Source organism: Thermobia domestica, chromosome 3 (assembly GCF_964235325.1).
Source record: "Thermobia domestica chromosome 3, izTheDome1.hap1.1, whole genome shotgun sequence".
NCBI classification, from domain to species: Eukaryota; Metazoa; Arthropoda; class Insecta; order Zygentoma; family Lepismatidae; genus Thermobia; species Thermobia domestica.
This window is the reverse complement of record NC_137456.1, coordinates 252,214,474-252,238,440: the sequence shown is the minus strand read 5'-3', so window position 1 is coordinate 252,238,440 and position 23,967 is coordinate 252,214,474. Positions and strand designations below refer to the sequence as shown.

The window sequence follows — 23,967 nt, the reverse complement described above, 5'->3', positions numbered from 1 at the left end:
TGGATCGTGGATCAACAAGGACGTGACCCACAGCAAACCACTATCCATCCCAAGGATGTTATAAAATAGAGGATCTACCCGTATGTATCTTCATCCTATTACCTCAATGAAGCCGAAAGACAACCGAGCATCGGTACAACAACCGATTCTGATTGGTCATTCTCATTTCCGCCATGAATGTTGGCTAAAAATATTGCGATCTTATTGGAGCTGAGCGGGCAGAGTATGAGTGGCGAGTATGTGACGTTTGGCTTCACGATTTTGTCGTATGGGCAGATCCTTTATTTTATAACATCCTTGACCCGTCCTGACCCCCGACCCACAACGACCCACTCTACTCGGTGCACTGTAGATAATATCTTCTGAACATTGGTGATGGTGAATTTGTCTACGTTTTGCTTTCAAGGCCTCCATTTTCCTTTCTTTTTCATTTGTTTCTATTTACCTACCTGAGGTGAGTACATCTAAATGAATAAAAAAACACTTCAAGCACTTTTGGATACTGACATTTGTAATTGTAATAATATCAATAGGATTTCTTGCTTGCCTTTCGAGACACAGTCGAAATTTGCAGGGTTTTTTCCCCTTTACTTTGGCCTACTTTACCTAATTTGAGACTTTCAAATTTCATCCTATTTTCCACTGAAAAGCATATGTAATTCAACAAGTAAATAATTATATATGATAATTACATGGAAGTTCAGCGTAATAAAACCCATGACAAACACTTTACCATTTTATATCGTAAAGGTCAGATCCTCCGGTATTGTAACAGAGCGGTCCTTGAGCGATTGACCCCGTAGTGATAATTTAACTAGTGATAGTAATAGTAATTCCGATTAGTGATAATTTCAGTCTTGTTTTATTACAAGTGTACACTTCATTAGTCAGTGGAGAGCAGGGCATGGGTCGTGGGTCAGAGTCGATGACGATGGGTTTTGGTGGGTGATGGGCCAGAGTGGGTCATGGTAGGTCAGAATGGATCAAAGTGTGGTGGGTCATGGATCAAGTTTTCATTGACCAATGCCATCTCTGGACTAAGGATGGGCAAAACCGGTTTTATAAAAACCGAAATCCGAAAAACCGACATTTCGGTTTTCTACAAAACCGGTTCGGTTTCTCGCCGGAACCAGTTTCGATTTTCTCCAAAAACCTGTTCGTTTTTTCACCGAAACTGATTTCGGTGAAAACCCTTTTCGAAAAAACACAAAACTATTTCTGTGGAAACGGAATCGGTTTCCAGAGAGCAACGAAACACTATTCTGGTCAGAAATAAAACCAATTTTGAAAAAACCGGAACCGGTTTTGAAGAAAACCGAAACCGGATCCGATGAAAAACCGAACTGGTTTTGGAGAAAACCGGTTACGGTGAAAAATAGTTTTTTTTAAAGTTTAAAAAAACGGTTTCGGTTTTCCTAAAAACCGAAAAACCGGTTTTGTGCTTACCACTACTCTGGACATGCTTGCATATGCGTAGTTCGAGGTCACCCTGGCTCAGCGGTAGAGCTCTCACCTCTGGTGTGAGGAGTCTCTGATTCCATCCCAGACCATGTAAATAGTAAACAACGTCGTGTTTTTGGTTTTTCTTGAAGTCCTCCCATTTCCTCCCACCTCATCATTCCACCAGTTATTTAATAATCCTTCACTGTCATTAATTATCCGTCTCCTTTACGGATGACAACGGTGTACAACGGTGAAACGTTAAACTACCAATTTCATTTCATGGACATTTTTTGAAAATAAACGAACTTCTATGGCGATAAAAAAAAAAGTAAGTTGTTCATTGACAATAATTTTTATTCTGCTGATACAAATTGTTTACAATATATTAGGTAAACCGCCTGAATATCGGGTACTCTTTAAAATGATTATAATTAACCAACTGAAAATTATCCAAATTGCATACAGTAATTCTTGCTATGAGTGCTTTATCTCATACATTCTATTTAATGTATTTTAATGTTCCGTAATGTTAAACTTTGTGATTTTCAGCAATACACTCAAAAAATAAGAGATTTGAGAAGTTTAAAAAATCCATTTTAACATCGGGTAGAGTATATACATAGAATATATATTTATAACTTTTTTCTGTAATTTTGTGGAGTTGATTCGGTGCCAGATGGGAACTTAACGTGGCATTTCAATAAAATTACATGCATTGCAAAACGGTTATTTATTTTTACAATATTTTACATATTACCTAGGTATTATCGTTATACACTGTAGTAGTTACAAAATAGCTATCTATTTCACCCACAGTTACAAATCATACCTTATTTCTTACAAATATCACACACATATATGTATAACACTGTCAGCACATAATTTATATGTTCGTCGGAGGCAATGAGTGCGTCGAATCCACTGCTCACGGAATCAATTCCACAAAATTATAGAAAAAAGTTATAAATTTTGCCTAATATTGGGTATCTCATATTTGGTATGCCTAACTATTCGACAGTAGGACGGCGGGTATAAAAATGAAATGAAATCTTTCAGTTTAACGTCCCACAATTATGCCCTTTTAAACTAAAGGAGACGATGAATGATGATGCAAGAAGAATTCGTGGAATGAGAAAATTGGAGGAAACAAAAGTACTCTGAAAAATCTCACGGACATAATGTTGTCCACCACAAACTTACGTGACCGGGGACCGAACCAGGGACCCCATACACTAGAGGTAAGCGCTCTACCACCTTTTTTCTAAAAAAAACGTTAACTTATTTAACGAACCTTCCTCATACCAAATTATCACTATATTTTCACTCGTTTTTTCAGTAACCCATAACGACAGGGACACGAACACACAAACATCGACGACAGTTAAAATTCCAAAGACTCTTCCACGGGAGTCGAAGCCGGGACCCCGTACACCAAAGTCTGAGCCACCGTGCTCCCGTACGGCAGGTATAGCGTCGGAAAGATAGCTGTATTAATAAAATAAACTCATTTAACGAAACGTTACTATCGTTCTAGATTACTTAGCTATCTTTCTACAATTACTAACCTTATCCGTACCTTCGATGTAAAAAAAAAAAAAAAAAAAACATTATTAAGCTGCTCTCTCTCTCTCTCTCTCTCTCTCTATATATATATATATATATATATATATATATATATATATATATATATATACAGGGTGGTAGGTAACTCCACCGACAAACTTTGGGAGGTGATAACTTATATGAAATGAAAGAAAAAAGTTCTAATAGATATAGGACGAAAAACGTCTCCTTTCAGAGTTATGAACCGCCAAAAATTCGAAAATTCACGTTTCGGAACGCTCTGCCTTAGAAACTATAGGACCTATAACAAGCGGTTTAAGTAATTACACAGGAACTAGTATGTGAACTATCTAAATATCCATGTTTTACCATCCTCCGTTATCGGGGAAACGAATGCGTTATTAGTACTTAAAGGAGTATCCCTATACCTCAATTTCCTTTTTACAGTTCATTTCGCCCATAATGGAGGATGGTAAAACATAAATATTTAGATAGTTTGCATACTAGTTCCTTTGTAATTCCTTAAACCGCTTGGGATCGGTCCTGTAGTTTCTAAGACAGAGCGTTTTGAAACGTAAATTTTCGAATTTTAGGCGGTTCATAACTCTGCAAGGAGACGTTTTTCGTCCCATGTTTATTAGAACTTTTTCCTTCATTTCATATAAGGAATCACCTCCCAAAGTTTGTCGGTGGAGTTACCTACCACCCTGTATATATATTAGGCGGGCCAAAAAAAAATTTTCTTGGAATTTCGATTGGCCGGGCTGCGGAAAAGTTGCTTCGTGTTAGTGGTAGTCAGCACACAAAATTTGGATTTTTTCTGTCAACCCCTTTCTTTGCCTCATTTGACTTGAACATTTTTATAGCTGCGACTATACAACCCGCACGACACTGCGAAGAAACTGGTGCTGCACAGCTTTTTTGGTTTTGATTTTCGATTGGCCAGGTCGCGGAAAAGTTGCCTCGTGTTAGTGGTAGTCAACACACAAAATTTGGATTTTTTTGGTCAACCCCTTCCTTTGCCTCTGCGACTTGAATATTTTTACAGCTGCGACTATGCAACCCGCACAACACTACGAAGAAAATTGTACTGCCCAGCTATAACTTTTGGTTCTTTTTCACACTGAAGCATTCTGAGCCTAAAAATAAAACGCAAAATAAAAGAGATGCGATATTATTCCTATGTGGTTAAAAATTATAATCAATTAGACGAAAAATTGTATTTTTATGTTTGAATTCATGTTCATATATAGCGTGAAAAATATGTTGTCAACCTTACATTGCAGCTTTTTTGACGTATATAGTGAACAATTTCTTTTATACCTGTTTATATTATAAATAAAATTTTAATCAAGTAATCTGATATCAAGTAATTTTGAAATCGGCTGGGCAATAAAGGAAAATATATATTTACCTACAACATACACGACTATAATAATAATACGTAAAGCATTGTTTTATAAGAAGTTGGAAACATTATAATTTTATACACAGTCCAGCGGTCTGGGTCTTTCGCTGATGGTCTGACCTGACAGAACGGTAATAAAATATTTCAGTAACAATCAGCAACACCTTTTCAACATTTGCCGAGCCGTTTCAGAAGGTTTGTGTCCACCAGACGTTCTGAAGGAAAAGAATGCAAAAAATGTCATGTCCCAATGGTTGACAGCTTCTCGCATTCTCCGATTATATATTTTCACTGAAAATTCTGATGAAGCACTTCGTTGTTTTGCACAGTATGTCAGCAAAGTATTTGCACAAGTTTGGTTTGAAATAAAGCGAAATTATTCTCTCAGCAACGGGACGCGACACTTATGGCTACTCGCTCAATCTGCATCCTTTCTTCCAGAGGAATTAAGAATACTGTATATTGTGATTAGCTCCAACGCTTACTTTGCCCACCCGGAAAACTTGTTGTTGGACATGATCACCGACAGGAACCAGGACATCCGAGCTTTAGTATGGTGAAAAATAAAAAAGTGTCAACAGAGAAACAGATTAGTCTACGTGAATTTGTTGTTCCGAAAGTAAACTTAGACGCAAGTAAATATCATGAGATGATCAATTGCTTCTCAACGGACGTCACCGAGCCACCTTTAACAAGAGAACTTTCTTCGAGCCAGATAGAAGAAAATATTAGAACGACCGCTACAGCTTCTGAGGAAATTAGAGGTTTTCGTGCCAAACGCAAGAGGAAATTAGATGTTTTCGTTGCAAACGCAAGAGGAAATTAGATGTTTTCGTTGCAAACGCAAGAGGAAATTAGATGTTTTCGTTGCAAACGCAAGCAGTGAAGAGGATGATAAAAGTAGTTACAGAAGTGTCAACATTAGTGTGTGGAGCGGGTCGAAGAGATAGCTTTATCAGGGCAAAATTAGAACCTCGAAAAAAATGCAAAGTTGGACTCCCAGCAGAACTATCAAATGTAAATGAGCTAAAAAAAAAAAAAAAAAAAAAAAAAAAGGAAGCAAGTGGGTAGCCGGGTGGAACTCGATTTGCAGCCAACTCCTCGTGGTGGGTGCTGGGGAGTTTCAGAGTGTATGTGCCAAGACGAGATAAGAACTGCAAGGGAAGGTTTATCAACAATTTTTCATGACCTATATTCATATTTGAAAATATCAACAATTTCTTCGTCTAATTGATTATAATTTTTAACCACATAGGAATAATATTGCATCTCAATTTTATCTTCCTTTTTATTTTCAGCCTCAGAATATTTCAGTGTGAAAAAGAACCAAAAGTTATAGCTGGGCAGTATAATTTTCTCCGCAGTGTTGTGCGGGTTGCATTGTCGCAGCTATAAAAATGTTCAAGTCAAATGAGGCAAAGGAAGGGGTTGACCAAAAAAACCCAAATTTTGTGTGTTGACTACCACTAACACGAGGCAACTTTTCTGCAACCCGGCCAATCGAAATTCCAAAAAAAAAAAAAAGTTTTTTTTCGGTCCACCCTAATATATATATAATCACAATGAAACTCTGACGATATCCGATATTCGGAATCAGCCGTATCATTGCTGAATACGTCAAGAAAACACAATATTAACTAGCGGATTGTATCCATGACTATTTCTTTTCTTCTGATAGTGACAAACATACTATTAACAGTGACAACCACCATTACTTGTGAAACAATTTCATTTATCGAGAACACATTCTTAATAGTGTCTCTACTATTCTATTTCATTTCAGAAAAATGAAGTCTCTACACCTAAACCTGCACCTGAGCAGCCCAAGCCTGCTCTTACAAAAAGTCAGCCTCCTTCTCAGCAAGACAAGGTGACACGCAAACCTAGAGAAGCCAGAACTTTAAGCTCTAGCAGAATTTCATCTTCGTCCTCCACCTCCATTACTAGCAGAAGAGTCGGCCTTTCCCCTATGAAAAAAATCACGTTGGAAGCTCAAGTGAAAACCATTGAAGGTCAGTTCCAATTTAAACTGAAGAAATTAGAACAGACGAATAAGGAGATAGACGAGAAGCAGGTAAGTTTTATGCGTGTACAGTATTTTTTTGTTTCATACAAACTATCATGAAGATACATTTTGGTTATAAAATTTAACCTAATATTTTCCTTCTTCTCTCTAAGCAGTTCAACAAAGCATACTTAAAATAGGATAAGATTTACATTTTTTATTATTAAAATGAGAGAATTATAATTTTTAAAACTGTTAATCACTACATTATATAAGATAAGAACAGGTAGGTTCTTCTCTACCTAGCAGAGGTCAATAATAATCTATATATATTTATTTTTACATAGTGTAGCACACCTTGAGAAGGACATCTTAAGATACTAGTCATTAGGGCTGTATGATGTTTTCATATATTGATCGATAACTCGATATTTTTCAAGTATGAAGATAGCAAAAATATTACTGATTGGTACACGTCTACAGACCAATTAAAAATTCTAGAAAAATTTGCTAAAATGCATATCTAGGGATGGGGGGAAGCAACTACCAATCTCTATAAAGAAAAATTCTTACAACAGTTTCAAGAAGACAGATATTAGAATTTATTGCCATTTAACTATAACATAAACATGTTAAAGTTAAATGTTGATTTCGTATCTTTATTGTTCACAAGAAGCATGCAAGAAATAATAAGACATCATTATTGACTGGTCTATTGTTGCAACTGAGTCTCTATCGAAAGGTGTTCTTTGCATAGTTTTTCATCATGTCTGTTCATTCGAGTTACCTACGGACAGTTAGATATCTAATGTTATATAAAGTGTGTGACTATTATTGTCACGTCCAGAATTACTCTATTACTAAAAACACAATATCGTTATTTGACTTCTTTATTCTATATCTGAGCCGTTCCTATAATCTCGAGTCTTCACATCAATCGTATCTCAAAAAAATTATCTAACTTACATCATAATCTTAATCTTCTTGATTAACTTTTATAATCTTCCATGACTCTTGTCTGAAACATCCATTTATCTTTTTGTTTTCACATGCTATATGCTACCTTCAACTTCTCATCAGTGTGTGTAACATTTAAAAGTACTTTGTGCCACTCTCAATATCCAACATTCTCCCTTTACAAAATCAAAGCTATGACAAAATAAATGAAACAACACGTTTTTAATATTTACGTTCTATCAACCAGAACTAGATTCGCTATACTGCCAATCCACGAACTTCTGCTGATTCAATCTGGCCATCAAAAAATTGATCTGCGCTTGCATTGCATTTTGGTTCTCTATAAGCCGTGAAATAATTTGCTCTCGATCTTGCATGTGTTTAGGCACTGTGATAGTCTTCGGCACCGTATAACCTCTATTTTCATCGACTTGCTTCGGCCTAGTACCACTCTTAGCATTCCCTCGTTCACTTCTTTTTCTTCTTCGGTTGACAAACCACTTTGTGAATACCAGTTTAAATCGTTTTGGAGGAGGAGGAACAATCGTAACTTGAGGAGTTTCAATTGTTCCCATCAATGGGTTACATACTTGTTTTTCTTCCATGGAATCAGAAGTAGACAATTGCTCACATCCCACATTTGACTCGTCTGTGTCTTTCTTGCACTTTGTCATTTTCTTTTCACTTTGATCATAAAATAAAATGTCAGCTTAACCATTGTCTGTACCCGTATCGTGTAATGATATTTCTTCTTCCTTTCCACAAGATAAGGTGTCTAAATGCATTAATCTGGCCAAATTGATCAACTCTTTCTGTTCTGGTTGACTGTCGTTATTATTCTGTGACTGCATTTCATCTATTGTAAGAGCTTGCTGTTTAATTTCTTGTGTCACAAAACTGTTGTATTGGCATGCTAATGCGAAATGGTTGTTTCTTCTGCATTTGAGACAAGTCTTCCCCAAGCAGGACAAGTTCCTTTCTTATATGTTAATCTGCAATAGTTACAACTTCACTTGGATTTCGGAGATGCTCTAGGTGATGATGAACTGGAACTAGATGCCCGTTTATCTGTGAAGTTTGAAAAACGACTTATCACGGTTTGAATTGTATTCACATTATGGTCAGTGTCAGGCTTGAATAAACGCAATTGCTGTTCTGTGCTTTCCATCGTTAGTGCAATTTGAGTAGCTTTTTGAAAAGTCAAATCTCTGGTGTTTAATAGTTTACGCCTTGTCCCTTCATCCGCCACACCAAAGACAAACTGATCTCGTAAATTCTCTTCCAAACAACATGTATATTCACAGTACGAGAATTGCGTTTTCAGGTCTAAAACAAAACTAGTTATTGGTTGGTACAGTTTTTGCTTCATCGTGTGAAATCGATAATGTTCCGAAATCACATTTACTTTAGTGGCATAATATCCTTTCATTGCTTCCTTGATTTCTGTGTACGATTTTTCTGCAGGTGAAACTGGCCAACAGATATTGCACAGCTGTGCATATGCTTCTGTAGCCATCACTGTAAACAAAGTTGACACTTTTCTCTCCTCAGATATTTGTCCTGCTATGCATAAATGCTCAAACCGATCTAAGTATGATTGTAAACGGTCTGATTCAATGTTGAGGGGTGGAAAAGTAGGAATTGATGACATTGTGGTAACGTAGATTTCTTCCAAAAACGACTGCGCCAATGTTAGATATCTAATGTTACATAAAGTGTGTGACTATTACTGTCACGTCCAGAATTACTCTATTACTAAAAACACAATATCGTTATTTGACCTCTTTATTCTATATCTGAGCCGTTTCTATCATCTCGAGTCTTCACATCAATCGTATCTCAAAAAACTATCTAACTTACATCATAATCTTAATCTTCTTAATTAACTTTTATAATCTTTTATGACTCTTATCTGAAACATCCATTTATCTTTTTATTTTCACATGCTATATGCTACCTTCAACTTCTCAACAAAATGTGTGTAACATTTAAAAGCACTTTGTGCCACTCTCAATATCCAACATGGACTTGACGACTTTAGCACAAAAGACATATCAATAGCCTAAAACCAAAAAGTCTAAATATGTGTGTAACTTACTACGTGAGATTTCACATATCCTGATATTTTCGACTGAAAGTACTAATATTTTTCAAATTTTCTTATTAATCTAATGACTGTATGTGCTTTCGAGGCTGCGTTTGATGAACGTATATTGTTTTTAGAAGCCGGCCCGCATTAGACATTGACTTTGTCACTTAGGTAACTGGAAATTTCTTTTATAGTCTTATTATCACATGAATTTGCGCTCACGGTTGGACAATATCATCTTCTTGACGTCATCACGTCATTGCTGTTCGAATATTTGTCTACAAAAGGCTACTGAGAGCTACTGTATTCATGCCTATTATTTTCCTATGATCTTTCTACATCTTTTTAAATTCTATTTGAGTTATTTCATATGACTGGCCTATAGTATCAGTTATTCTATTGTTTAATCACATAGTATCAATTAATATCTCAAACTATCATAGTATTTTCGTGTATTGAGCTACAGACGTCTTCAGTAGCGTATTGTATAAGATTATGTCTCGGAGAAATTTAACACATTTTAGCAAATCGACTAAATATATAAAACAAGTAAAAAGTTAGTTTAGGAGACTGATAATTATTAACTAAAGTCAACAAAATGAAGTTTGTTTTATTTGCAAAATGGATTCTAAACCTTTCTTCTAATTTCATTTAATCTTCGATCGTTTTAAAACTACTATTGCTCTTGTGCTGAGAGGAATTTTTTTTAATTCTTGAATTACATGTCGGCAAGAGTTATTGTGTATTTTATTATTATTATTATTATTATTATTATTATTATTATTATTATTATTATTATTATTATTATTATTATTATTATTATTATTATTATTATTATTAATGAATTTTATTCCATTCTTACCCAAATTACTTGAATTTGTGTTTAGTTTTGATTTTCTATTTTTATGAAAATTATCCTGTCTTTCAGCTGGGGATGTAGATTTTTCTACTACTTTAGTAGGATACTTCCTTTACTACATACAAGTTATTTTAAATATACACAAAATTCAAGCGTAATTGCACAAATCATGTAAGATTTTCTGCTTACTTCAACAGTTTATTTGCCATTGCCTTTCTGCTTGTCTTGTCAACTTCAAGTTTTTACAAATGTTTCGGTGACCAACTGTTGTTTTCTTCCGTACAAACAGTTCCAGCTCTCGGTGCATCGGCAGTAGTTATCGTTGTTTCAAATTTCTTGTTCAGTTTCCACAGCTATTGTCATATTGGTGAAAGCACATTAGAAAACTTAGTAAGAGAATCTTTCAGAACCTTGGTTGTATTCGTGTTTCCACCATACCTGAAGCCTTTGGCACCGTACCTGTGACATTGGAAATCGCAATGGCACATAAGTACACAACAAACATTGTGTACTTATGTGCCATTGCGATTTCCAATGTCACAGAACGGAACACAAGCTTGAACACAACAAACTCAGCATACTACAATAAATCTGAGCCTCTACTGTTGATAAAAGAATAACAAATGCACTAGCCAAGGTTGCACGATAATGTTATCACTACGCACGAAGTGTAATTATATCATAATACAAATGTCATTTTGGGGGCAAAACTGGTTTACTCTAAGGATCCCCACCTTTCAGTTCGAGCATATGTTATCCATATAACATGTGCTATTGTTTACAAACATTAATACAGCAGACGATACACATAAAGTAATCAGGAAGACACGAAGCCAGCACGCCGGAACCCAAGGAGAAACGAGGCACCCAGAAATCACCTATAAAAATGGACTCGGAAGAGGAAAGAAGTATCAGTTGATCACTGATTGCTTAACCTACACCTGCTCCAGAGGTCGCCCTGGACGAAGGAGTATTACCTTGCCTATATCTCTGGAGGCTCCCATGAGCTAAGAGGATTCCTAACCACAACCTAAACCTCTGGAGTCTGCCATGAGCTAAGGGGTTTACCAAAGTTCCGTATCCTGAAGCCGCTACAGACGCCGTGGAGGCTGCTATGGGCTAAAAGGTTCCCGTGTAGAACTTTTCCTTCCTTCACCTCACTTGTTATAAGGAAGATTCTGATATATTTTCTTTGTAAGATACAAATACAGTTTTGTAATATTTTATAATATAAATTAACTGAGGGGCTAAATCCCTGCATTGTCTCTACCCCATAGAATCACTTTAATGTTCTTTAATGATGAGATACAAGTCTTTTGGTCAACAGCTCAACAGCTGAAAATATTAGGTGATTTCTGATAGTAAAATGTTTTACTTGTGCATTTTGTAGTACCTTCAAAGCTATAGATACTGCCTAAATTTAAGTAGATGCTTCCCGTGTTTTAAAAGACATGTTGCCCTTTACATTTTTATTATTTTTTTAATTACTTGAAATAACTTGTAGTCACTATCAATCACACTATTTACACGTGTCAACACCAATGCTGAAGTTTAACCACATGATTTATTTTGCTACATTTAGAAACTACAAATTCATTTTATAATGCAAATACAAACCACATATTGTTCATATCTTCTACTTCTTTAAAATAATAGTCCTAAGTCCAAATCATTTCCGAGCACACCTTACAACCTCCTATTTCAAGTTAAAGGCTACTGATTTAAGATGTTGTTTATTACGTACTTTTAGATCGCTGTACACAAAAGAGTATTTTCAAGTAATTTCTAAATAATATTAGATTCAAATGTTTAAGATCTTTTAAATATCTTAAAAATAGTTAATGTTACTGTTTATACAGATGATTATAGCATTTTGGATTAATTTATCATTTCAGAAAAACTATAACACTTTGCTGACGAACATAAATGAGTTGCGAGAGAAGTATCAGAATCTTACAGGAAAGAGTTTAGGGACACAACAAGACCTATTAAGACTGGAAACTTTACATCATGGTGGACCCAAGAACTCTAATAAGAAGGACGATGCATCAATTGAAGAAGAGACATTCAGTGCAGCAGCGGTTGAGAAAGCCGAGAGTGTAAAACGAGATTTGGTCGATATCACAGAAAACATCCTTCAAGTATTCAACTGTAATACTCCCGATCGTGAAGATCTGTGGAAGCATTTACTTGAAAGCGTAGAATTGAATCAAATGCCAGAACATAGTATTATTACAAAATTTTATAATGAAGATACGATTGCAATACAGAAATTAGACAAGCTTAGGGATTTGTGTATTCAGAACATTAAAAAACTGGAGAATAGTATGCGATCTCTTGTTGTCGATTGGCAGGCTTTCCGTCAAGAGAAAGAAGTTTATGAAAAAGACCACGCTAAGATGATGGCTGACAAAAAGAACCTTGAAGTGAAATTGAATAATATTATAAGTGAAAATAATGATATGAGTATAAAACTTAAAAAGTTTGGAGATGAATTACAAGCCGAAAGAGACAAAGTAAACTCATTGAAGGACAAGAAGGTGCAAGCTGATACTCAACTGAAACTTACCCGTCAAAAATTGAAAGATCTAGAGCTCAAACTTACTAATGAAGATACTAAAATGTCAACTATGCTGAGTCACGTAAAGTCGCTTGAATCCCAAGTTAAACTTAAAGACCAAAACGTAGAGAGGAAGCTTACTGATCTTCAGAAAGCTCTTAAATCAAGTACGAAAACCACTCAGGAATTAGAGCACCAGAAGAAAGAAGTAGAACATCGGTAATGTTTCTATTTACAATATTTGTAGGATTAAGCAAAAATATCCCGCTGTCGTACTATTAGACTTCACCAAAGAGATAGAAAGTAGGTTGTACGGACAAGTAAACAGGTTAAATTGAACCTTCAGCTTTGGACATAAAAAACCAAACTGGTTCCCAAAATATTATTTGCAAAAGGAGATAATTGTTAGCAGTATTATTACGTAGAAAAACAAAGTTAAGAAAAAGAAGAAAGAAAAATCTTACCTTGCAAGCTTTCCTCAAATACGAGTTATAATCTTACTTATACCTATAACCAGGGGGTAAAAGTGAAAGGAAATGCGAGGAGATAGCGTTCCCCGACCTCGAAAAAATATGTACGGCGTCCCCCAGTTCCTAAAATGGTTAAAATGGGCAAAGATAGACAGGGGGACGGCGTGACGTCATGCCGCTTCCTACCGTCCCCTACTTTTTCAGATCCATTTTTATCCCTGCCTATAATCACTTCCAACCTTTTGGCATTCCCTGGAGTCTTGCTTACGCAGTACGAAAACAGATGTAAAAGTAATAGAAACGTCAAAGTAATATAGAGGAACGGACTCACCAGCGTAGAGCAGTGCAGGAACACTTTGTGGATGATTGCTACCAGTTACACTCAAAAATTCAATGTATGCTGCACTATCGTTTGATGTGGTGTTGGCAGCGGTCAACAAGGTGTTTCTGCATTGTTCTAACCTGATGAGTCCATTCTTTTATACGTCCTTGATCTTTTATTACTTTTCATCCTTTTTCTTTATCCTCCGCGAAGAAGGCATAAGGGGAAAGCCGATAGCTTGAAAGTAAAAGAAATTATCAAGAATCAGAATTTCAATAATAATAATAATAATAATAATAATAATAATAATAATAATAATAATAATAATAATAATAATAATAATAATAATAATAATAATATACACTGGCGTATTTAGGGGTATATCAGGCTCAAGCCCTCTGAGATAAATTTATTAGTTTTTCTCATTCCATGTTTAACAATAATCCTTCTTACCATTTCCAAGAATTTCATTGACTTCCATTTTCTTATACTCTTTGTTTAGAAATAATATTGTATTTGTCAAATTTCATCTTATGCAAGATCTGCATTCTTTTTTTTTTTTTTCGTCCGTTCTACTCTTCTGTTTCTTTTTCTTAAGTGTTGCTTTCTTTCATTTGTCCTATCATACTTTCAACCGTTGTTAGTTGTGATTCAAGTCGGCCGTCATCAGTAACACCAAAACTAAGAGGAGCTGATAAGCAAAACGTGTTCACACCAACTTGCACGGATATCAACATAACGGGACTTTAGTTATTTAGCAAAAAATATTTACATCGTTTAGTCATAAAGAAAGATAAATGTTTGAATTAAAGAAAATCAAGATGGGAGAATAAGTAAGCTGGGAAATTAGGTAGGCCAAGAGGATGCTTCCTTTTTCTTCTATGAATAGCATAAAGGATTAGATTCAGTGCTAAATTTTTGTGTGTATCATATCACATAAGATTCACCAGCATGCAATTCTTGCCATTAAAACTGCAATCAGTATATTTCAGCTTCAACTAGTCTCAACATTTCCTTTCAGGTAAAAAAAAGTACACAGATAAAACTGAATATTTCCATTTTTTTCTAACGAAATCAGTTTAGTTGAAATGAGATTACAAAATTTCAACCTGTGTTTGCAGGACAAGCGACTAAAATATATTTAAATCTCAAACTCTGGTGGGTAATCCCCCCCTTGCTTCCTCGTGTTGTGCATAGCTCCCCGAAACAAAATCCTAAATACGCCACTGTATATACAATTGTGAAAAATCTCAACAAAAGCTTCCTTTTTATATATTTGTTTTTGCTCATGAATATGTTTTTAACATCTTTTCATCACATAGAAGGATTCATGTAAGATAAGATACGAAATTTAAAAGCTAAACCTTTTGTGTTTGAAGAAAGCTTGTGAGTGACTTCGTTAGCATTCAGATAATTAATTTGTACATTTTAATTCAATACTCTGATAATTGAATTCGGTAATTCTACATCCAAATGCAGAAAATTGTTCTATGGTAATCTCTCCACTCTGATTGTTTTTCATTTTTCTTCTTTTTCATGAGTTTACCTACGAAGTGGATTAATATTTGTCACTGCATATACATTATCTCTCATGAAGTCTAATATAGTATTATACTTGTAAGGTATACTCATACATTTCAGCTGAGAAAAGAAATCTGTGGAAAAAAAGAATAGAGTGAAAGTTTTCGACTGTCACAACTCTTCCCAAGTAATACAAAAAAGAATTAAAAAGAACAGAATTATTCTCATTTTACGAAGATAACTCAATATAAAAGTTGCAAAATTGTATAGAAAGAAAAGTACAAAGAGTTACCTAGTGAAAGTTTTTTTTTTCTCCATGTAATCACCATGTAAATTTAGGCATTTGTTCCAAGCGTTTCACGAGTCCCTCAAAGCCAGCCTCCTGATAACCTCATTACGGACCTCTGCCATATCCTAGAACCGGTGACCAGCCAGGGATTCTTCAGTGGTCTGAAGAGTTGGGAAGTCTAATGGTGCCAAATCCGGACTGTATGGCAGATGTTGCAATCGTTCCCAATTTAAGGACCGTACTGGCACTGTATAAACGAGCACTGTCATCCAACAGAACACCTTGACGTATGCTGCGAACGGTTGACTGTAACTTCGTTAGGGGTCGGCGATACGTGGCTGCAGTGGCCTGGGAGTAGAAAGTCCATCAGTTACACTTTAAGTGTCTCAAAAGAAGGCAACTACCACATCCCGTCCTAACTTGGTGACCTTACGTTAAACTTCGTTTTGGCTTATAAGGGATGTTTCCACTCCATACTGGCGTGCTTTGTTCCTAGTTCAAACTGATGATTTCGTCACCAGTGACGATGTGGTTCAGAAACTCACTATTCTCTCTTGCGTATCTCATGAGATGCTGTAATTACATGCCATTCTGGTTTCTATTTATTAGTCAGTGAGCTGACGAGGAACCCATCGCTCGCACACTTCGTGAATATTCACTTTGCCAAGCACAATGGTGTACGCTGTTCCACGTGAGCAATTTAACTGTAAAACCATTTCGTCAATAGTCAGAAGTCGATCCGGATCATATATTCTACTTGCCTCAGGGTAGTGTCACAGTGAAATTCTGTCGGACTACTAAGATGATAACTATCACTGCTGCCAGTTTGATTTCGCTTGAAACGTTCCACCTAATTGTAAACAGATTTCCTGGAGAAACATTTGTTACCGTAAATAGGTACCATTTTCTCCTCCACTTCCTCAGCAAATTTACCCTGGGCCGACAGAAATCGAATTACGACCCGTTGCTTGACACGCGTAAAATCAGCTAACAGATCTACCATCTTACTTACTCGACACTCGAATGACTTTTCTCCGCACGAGACATTAATCACTAGCGCCGTCTATGATAAATAGTGGTACTGCCACACTTACACCTACACTTGGGGAAAGGATCAGAGCTACGAGTGATATTCATACATAATTTCACATTGAATAAGTACGAAGATATTTCATTTTGCATTTTATATATTGACTTATCCTCGTTCATATTGCTTTCGCCCTTTCGTTTAGTTGTTGGAAGTTTTGGTGAGCAACATGAGCGAAAAATGTTAGTTTTATGGTAGCAACTAGTAAGTCAAGTTGTGGGCCACTGTGGCTCAATGGTGCCCTTGAGGTATAGTCGAATGGTCTGTTGCTTTAGGACGGCAATCATCAGGAAAGACCTATCTCAGTTCCTCCGCACAGCATGGGCGTTTTTTAACTGTCCTGGAGGTTTCTCTATTCGTGTCTCTGTCGAATTCGGTAGATATCAAGAAGTTTCGATCCCAGGCGATGTGAGCATGCGGTGGGCAACATCGTGCCCGTGGGTTTTCTCGAGATACTAAGTTTCATTATTATTCTGACTCCTATAGTCTAAATGGCATAACCATGTGACGTAAAAGTAAATATTTAATTTATTTTTGAGTTCAGTCGAGGCTAAGCGGTTGCGTACGCTCCTTTGGTGTGGGAGACTGGGGTTCGGTTTCCGAATGAAGCTCATGTGGTTCGGATACCATGTTAAACTGTAGATCCAAGGCTCATATTGCCTCGCTGCTGAACGGGGCGCTAAAATCAAATCAAAATCATTTCATTCTTCGTGATAAATTTTTAAAATAGGAAATCCTATTGCGTTCCTAGCACATTATCTTTTTTGAGTCCTTCAGCTGAGTGCAGAGATTCTTTTAAATGTTTAGGGTGAGCCAAAAGTTGCATTACTCCCTGTATATTACGAATATAGGTGTTAATGAGCTGAAGTGAACATAATATGATAAGATAATAATAATATATAATATATAATAAGATAACAAGATATATATGTTATCTGAGGAGGCTATAGACAACATTTTATTCCAGTGTGTTTATATGTATGTCATTATTTCGTATAACAGAATCATTCGCTTCCAAATACGGTGTAAAATTCTCCGCAGCATTGCCATTTGTTTTAAAATAAAAGCTTTCTTCATTGCAAAATCATTTGTTTAGATGGAGAGGCTTGTAAAACTTTGCAGCAAAATTCCTTTGGATGTTTGTCATTCATTTGTCTGCATGATGGGGTTAATCATGAGCACTAATATTCTTTACAATCCAATCCTATACAGTACGCGGTGATTCGTTGGTCATAGATCCTACTATCTGTAGAAATAATAAAATACGCAAATAAAAATAATACAGTCAAAAAAAATAATAAGAGGAACTTAGACTTAGATCGCTATCTGTAAAGAAACATGTAGGATAAATGCTTATATGTACAAACATAGGGGATACTGAACTTTTCGGCTCACTCTACACATCCTTTAGCTGCGTATTTGAACAAATCTCCACGTGCAAATATGTTCAAGAATTACTATATACGAAGCGCATGTAAATAAAAAAAGAGGCCGATATTTAAAAAAATACAAGAAAATTATAGAAGAAATTTATTGTGATTGATATAAAAGTATATACCTTGGTTACTTTTCGACATAGTCACCACGAACCTCCAGACATTTCTGGTAGCGTGGCACAAGCTTCCGTTTATTCTCTGTGTAAAAATCTGCCGTCTAAGAGTGTAGCCACTCCATAACTGATGTCTTGAGCATTTCACTGTCGTTGAAACGTTTCGATGCAGGACACTTTTTCAATGAAGAAAACGCCGGAGGCATGTCGGAGCTGTAAGGGGGATGACTGAATAGTTCCAATCGAAATCTTTGAATTGCTTCAACAGTACGAGCAGCTGTATGTGGATGGCGTTGTCAAGGACCAGAAGAATTCCAGAGCGTAGCATTCCACTCCGCTAGTTTTGGATGGTACGTCACAGATTATTTCGTGTGTGGCAAAATATATATATATATATATATATATATATATATATATATATATATATATATATATATATATATATATATATATATATATATATATACATCTGCCGTAATTGTTCGCCCTGGTTCCAAGAATTTCACAACAATCACTCTTTTAGTCCTAAAACAAAGTTGCCTGATTTTCTGAACTAATGGTGTTTGTTTAAATTTCTTCGCTTTAGGAAAACCATAGTGCCGCCATTGCATTGACTGCTGCTTCGACTCCCCAGTGGCGTACTATAAGGTTTGAGGTAGACATTTAGAATAAAAAGATGGGACCTTCTGGAATTTCTTCGTGATCTCTTCCTCATTAACTTCCAGAAAATTCCAAAATATCCAGTTGTGGTTTTTCGGCATTTTGAATAAATAGTCTGTCATCTTGGATTTATCACATGCACTTAGTTTGTCACCTAAACTAATTAACGTAGAAGGAATATTCTTTCTTTATTATACTTCTAATATTATAGGCAATGTGACGGGGCCATATTCTTTTCATTGCCTCATACAACTTAACAGAGTAGAAATATAAAAAAATGTTCGAATAAAAGTTGTTGGAAATTTCGTAAGCTTTAAAACGATGTATATATTGTCAATATATACAATGTCGGGTATGTGTAATGAAGCTTTAAACGTTATCGGACTGCGCACAATTTCTGTAGAAACATATGAATGAATCATTTAACATGCAGAAAAAGAGTGACTATTTAGTGATTTGAGACAGCTTTTCATTGCAATTTCCGGTAAGTATCAACAAATTTGGAAGTTCGGCTAGTTTAATAAATAGTTAGTAAACAGTGATGTCGCCAGGGGGTGAGCAAGAACCCTGAAAGAACACTTTCGCACGAACATTCTGTATGTAGGCTTATGTGTTATTTCTGGTTTCGAAGAGGGGTTCCGGACCATCCGGATCTCCGGGATACATGTCTGCGGATTACCAAAAATTCAGTGCACCTTAAACTTTTATCTGTTAGCGCTTGAAAATATAAATTTAGGAAAAAATAGAAATGGTGATTTAAACAAGGGATTAATTATTAAAAATGAAGGAAAATATACTTACTGAAATTATTTGAGGTGAATTTTGTATCCAGTTTACAGCAAATACCATCATATACCGTTTCATGATTCTAACTATTTCACTATACGTACTAGCTTTTATAATTGTGCTTAGATTCTTCTGAGTATCTATTAAACTGCTAAACTTAAAAGTATTTTAGTTATAAAAAAGAAGACAATATACACTGATCACTAGTTGAATTATAGACACCTGCCTAATAGCGTGTTACACCACCTTTCGCTTTGATAACGACAGTTACCCGCCGCGGCAAGGACTCCACGAAGTACCTGAAGTGTTGTTGTAGAATCTCAATCCTTATCTGTTGCAAAGTCTTTCACTGAGCTTGCAGGTTAGTTGGAAGAGGGACCACAGCCAAAGGCGTCATTCCATGGTGTCCCAGATGTGTTAGATCGGATTGAGGTCCGATGACCGCGTTGCCAAGGAAGTGTTATCAGATCAGAGGAGTCCTCATCAAACCAGTTTGCTGCCATCCTAGAGCGGTGAGCCGGCCCATTGTCCTGCTGCAAGATGAGGCAAGATGTAGCAGCTGAGCAAATGGCATGACATGGTCGTCCAGAATATCGCGATAGCGTTTACCTATGAGGGACTGTGTTACACGTGTAAGGAGACCCATTTTAGTCCAGCTAAACATGCCCCAGATGAGAATACCATCACAACCGGCCTGCACAGTTCCTTGCTTTGTCACTATGGATTCATTTCCTCTTGCGGTTGGCGACGCACCCTTACCGGCTCATCGGTATGTACCAATGTGAAACTGTTCAGGCAACTTTTTCCACATTTCCACGATCCAGAGATAGTGTACCTTTACCCTGTTGTTTGCTGTGTTGTGTTGTTAGAAGGGATTTTCGCGTGGGTCGATGGCTTCTGTACCCCATGCAGAGCAAGTGATTGCGAGTTGTGTGGCTGTTGACACAGCGTTGTCGTCTTGCATTGAACCTCTCCGCGATTTGACGCACTATGGACCGTCTATCGGCTGTTACGATGCGGGCCACTCGGCGTCCACCCCTGTCGTCGACACTCCCCTGACCGCGATAGTTTGCTCGTGTGGCTTCGGTTTTACCTACGATACACCCTTAACACAGTTGCCTTTGAATATTCGAGTGCTGCAGCCACTTCCGAAATCGAGTCGCCCAACCGTCTGGCACCTGTGATTTGACCACGGTCAAATGCACTCAGGTCTTTCGTCTTGTCCATCACACACTGCACTGACACGAATATCGAGAGAAGAAGTACACGGCAGCAGCACCTTTGCGATGCATTTCATTCACATGCACTGGTGAAGCCTCTGCAAGGCGGTTTCTGCAACTGTCCTGGTGTCTCTAATTCAACTGCTGATTAGTGTATATGGCACCGCAAAAAGACTTGCGATGATAAATGAACTTAAACAAAAGTTCTAAGTATACCATGAGACTTACTTTTTTCGATTGCGTTTTGCAGTTGAATGTCCAGTATTCGTTAACTTCCCTCTCAAAGAAGTTGGTTTTGGTGACAGCTTCATCATCACTTCCTTCATCTGCATCTTCAATTAAAGTAGTGCTATTACCACATCCGTGTCCACTACTCTGCCCACAAAATGAACAATCTTGCTCTCTTCTTTTGCACCCACAGTTGTTTCCGCAGTTCGCCTGGCAGTTGCATGCTATAAACTTTAATAAATTTTCTGGATCAGGTTGTTCAAATGTTGTCACAGGAAGAAGACAATCACCACAAATTCTCCAGCCCCATTCATTTGGAGTCATCTTTTGATTTTTTCACTGCTAAACTCAGTACCATGACGTGAGGTGGTGAGCGGGGCGACAGACCCGGGCGCCGAAGTAAGGGGCGCAAAATTCGGGAGAAAAAGGAAAAAGAGGAAAAATTACTTTTAATATATGTATGAGGGCGCCGTCGTATACTCTCACCCCGAGCGCTGATTTTCCATGGCACGGCACTGGCTGAACTTGAAGGACACATGGACACTATGCTGATTTCCAGCAGCTGTTGTTGGAGATAATACTGCTAAGTTGAAAGTGCCACTCATGCGTTGTTTGGATACAATCTTTTTGTAAATGCAGAATCTCGTACAATCCAGATTTTCTTTCTCTGCACATCTATATAACGCTAAGAATATTTTTCTCCAGCAGCTGCCACATCATCAGCACATGATGTTGGGTTCTTGAAAACATCCATTTCTCGACGCAGTTCATTTTTTTCCCAGTATTTTGTACGCAACTTTCTTCCCTTTACTGTGTGGAGCAGCAGTTGTATCACAACCAGTGAAGGCATGCAGAAATAAAATGCAGTTCATATCTCCCAATACTCTCTGAAGCTTGGTACTGCTGTACATGTGGCTTCGAGCCAGGAATAAACATGTAAGTCTCAGCTGTTTCGAGTGCTGCCATCAGAACCAAAATATCTGAATCTTATCCCACTATTACAGACTAGCTAGATTTTGCAAGATTTGTTGCGATTAACACTATTGTGTCTGCATCTCCAGGTGACTGGTGTACGGTACAACCAGATTTCTCGATGTATTTCGTCATACGTGATATCAATTCGGATTTGTTCTTTGTGTTAGAAAGAAATTCCTGTTAAGATAAACAAACAACATGGATGTTGTCCTGAACGATCACGCGTATTCATGGTTTCTTTGATCATGTCCAGTGTTTTATATCCTTTACGCTAAGTCCACCATCATAATCATCAATAGGTACAGTACAATACATTATTTACCTTAGTGTTTTGTGATAAACCTCACATATCGCTCATACAATTGGCCGCATAAATTATGGAAAACCAACTAGAGTTTTGGGACTGTTTTAGTTTATCAATACATTTAGCATATTCTAACAGGTTTAATCTTTTAAAAAATCTTAAGTTGAATCGATTTTTGTCGTAATTGCACTGGACTACGGCTATTTATTCAAAAAGGCGGAAAACTCGCAACTGGAGTTTTTTTTTTTTTTTTTTTTTCAGGATAACAACATCACTAAAACATATTTCAATAGATTTCACCTTCTTCGTAAAACGTTTATCTTAAATACTAATTTCAATGGATACATAGGCCTACATAAAGAATGCTCGTGCGAAAGTGTTCTTTCAGGGTTCTTGCGTACCCCCTGGCGACATCACTGATTACTAACTATTTATTAAAATAGCTGGACTTCCAAATTTGTTGATACTTACCGGAAATTGCAATGAAAAGCTGTCTCAAATCACTAAATATCTTTTTCTTCATATTAAATGATTCATTCATATGTTTCTACAGAAATTGTGCGCAGTCCGATGACGTTTAAAGCCTCATTGTGCATCTCTGACATTGTATATAATGATTATATATATAGGGGAGAGTTGTATAAAACGGGGACGGCAGTTCAAAGGGGGACATGCTGTTTCTACATGATTGGCGCTGCTTACAGCGGCAAGGCTATGCATTATTGTTCAAGACAACAATTACACCATTTTGGGCAGGAATATAAACATCACTGTACATTTTGGGTGGAGTGTATTGCTTTGAAGGTTTTTTTTTTTTTTTTTTTTTTTTTTTTTTTGCGAAATAGGTTTCGATGTGTCGCCTTTCTCCTATTTGACTTACTCCCTGATTACATGTAGAAATAAATTTGGCAAATACACTAATGCATTCATTACATTTAAGCTATTGTTTACATGTTTCACTTATTAGGATATCTAACCTATGAACATAGCAAGCCATGTTTTTCCATGTATGTCACATTCTGCCAAAACTGGGACATAGAAGGTAGTACAAATTGGGGACGTCCCCATTTTAGACGACATGTAACATCATTATAATTTACTTATAGCTCGAGTATTAGTCTGCGTAAGGCTGCGTATTACAGTCCAGCACATACTAACACTAGAAGAAAGACTTTTTGGCCTGACACTAACCGATTTACGTTCTCTTGCGTTTGAGTTAACTGAAGTGAACCGTATTTCCTACTCGTTTAACAGGGACAAGAAGATTGTTGGAAAATGCTGGCTGTACGGTTTTCTCTCTAGGCATCCTAACCTTTCTTTGCTTTATCCTGAGAAGACATCAATGGCTAGAGCAAACGGATTTAATCGCGAGACTGTTAAAAAATATTTGATCTATTGGAGTATTTTTTAAACAATATCATTTGTCTCCGAATGATATTTATAATGTTAACGAGACAGGCATCATGATGATACCCAATAAGCCGTCTAAAGTGCTTGCGTTCTTTGTGAAAAAAAAAAAAAAACAAGTAGATGCTTTAACATCATCAGAAAAGGGGGTTTTAGTGACTACAAAAATATGTATAAACGCGGCTGGTCCGTTTTGTACGTTATGGTTGTGTCCGCCATATTTGTTTTAGCCAGGAAAGCGGAAAATCCTATGTTGATGGATGAT

The 23,967-nt window shown here is 36.7% G+C and overlaps 1 protein-coding gene across 2 annotated transcripts in view; it reads left to right on the top strand.

Annotated features, from left to right (window-relative positions):
• Positions 1–23,967, top strand: part of LOC145681016 (uncharacterized) — a 149,328-nt gene that overhangs the window by 28,260 nt on the left and 97,101 nt on the right. For both annotated transcript variants that reach the window (XM_081752296.1, XM_081752295.1), the window contains exons 3-4: positions 6,198–6,488; positions 12,220–13,103. In XM_081752296.1, the coding sequence (XP_081608422.1) occupies positions 6,198–6,488; positions 12,220–13,103 (1,175 nt within the window). The remainder of the gene's footprint in view (positions 1–6,197; positions 6,489–12,219; positions 13,104–23,967) is intronic.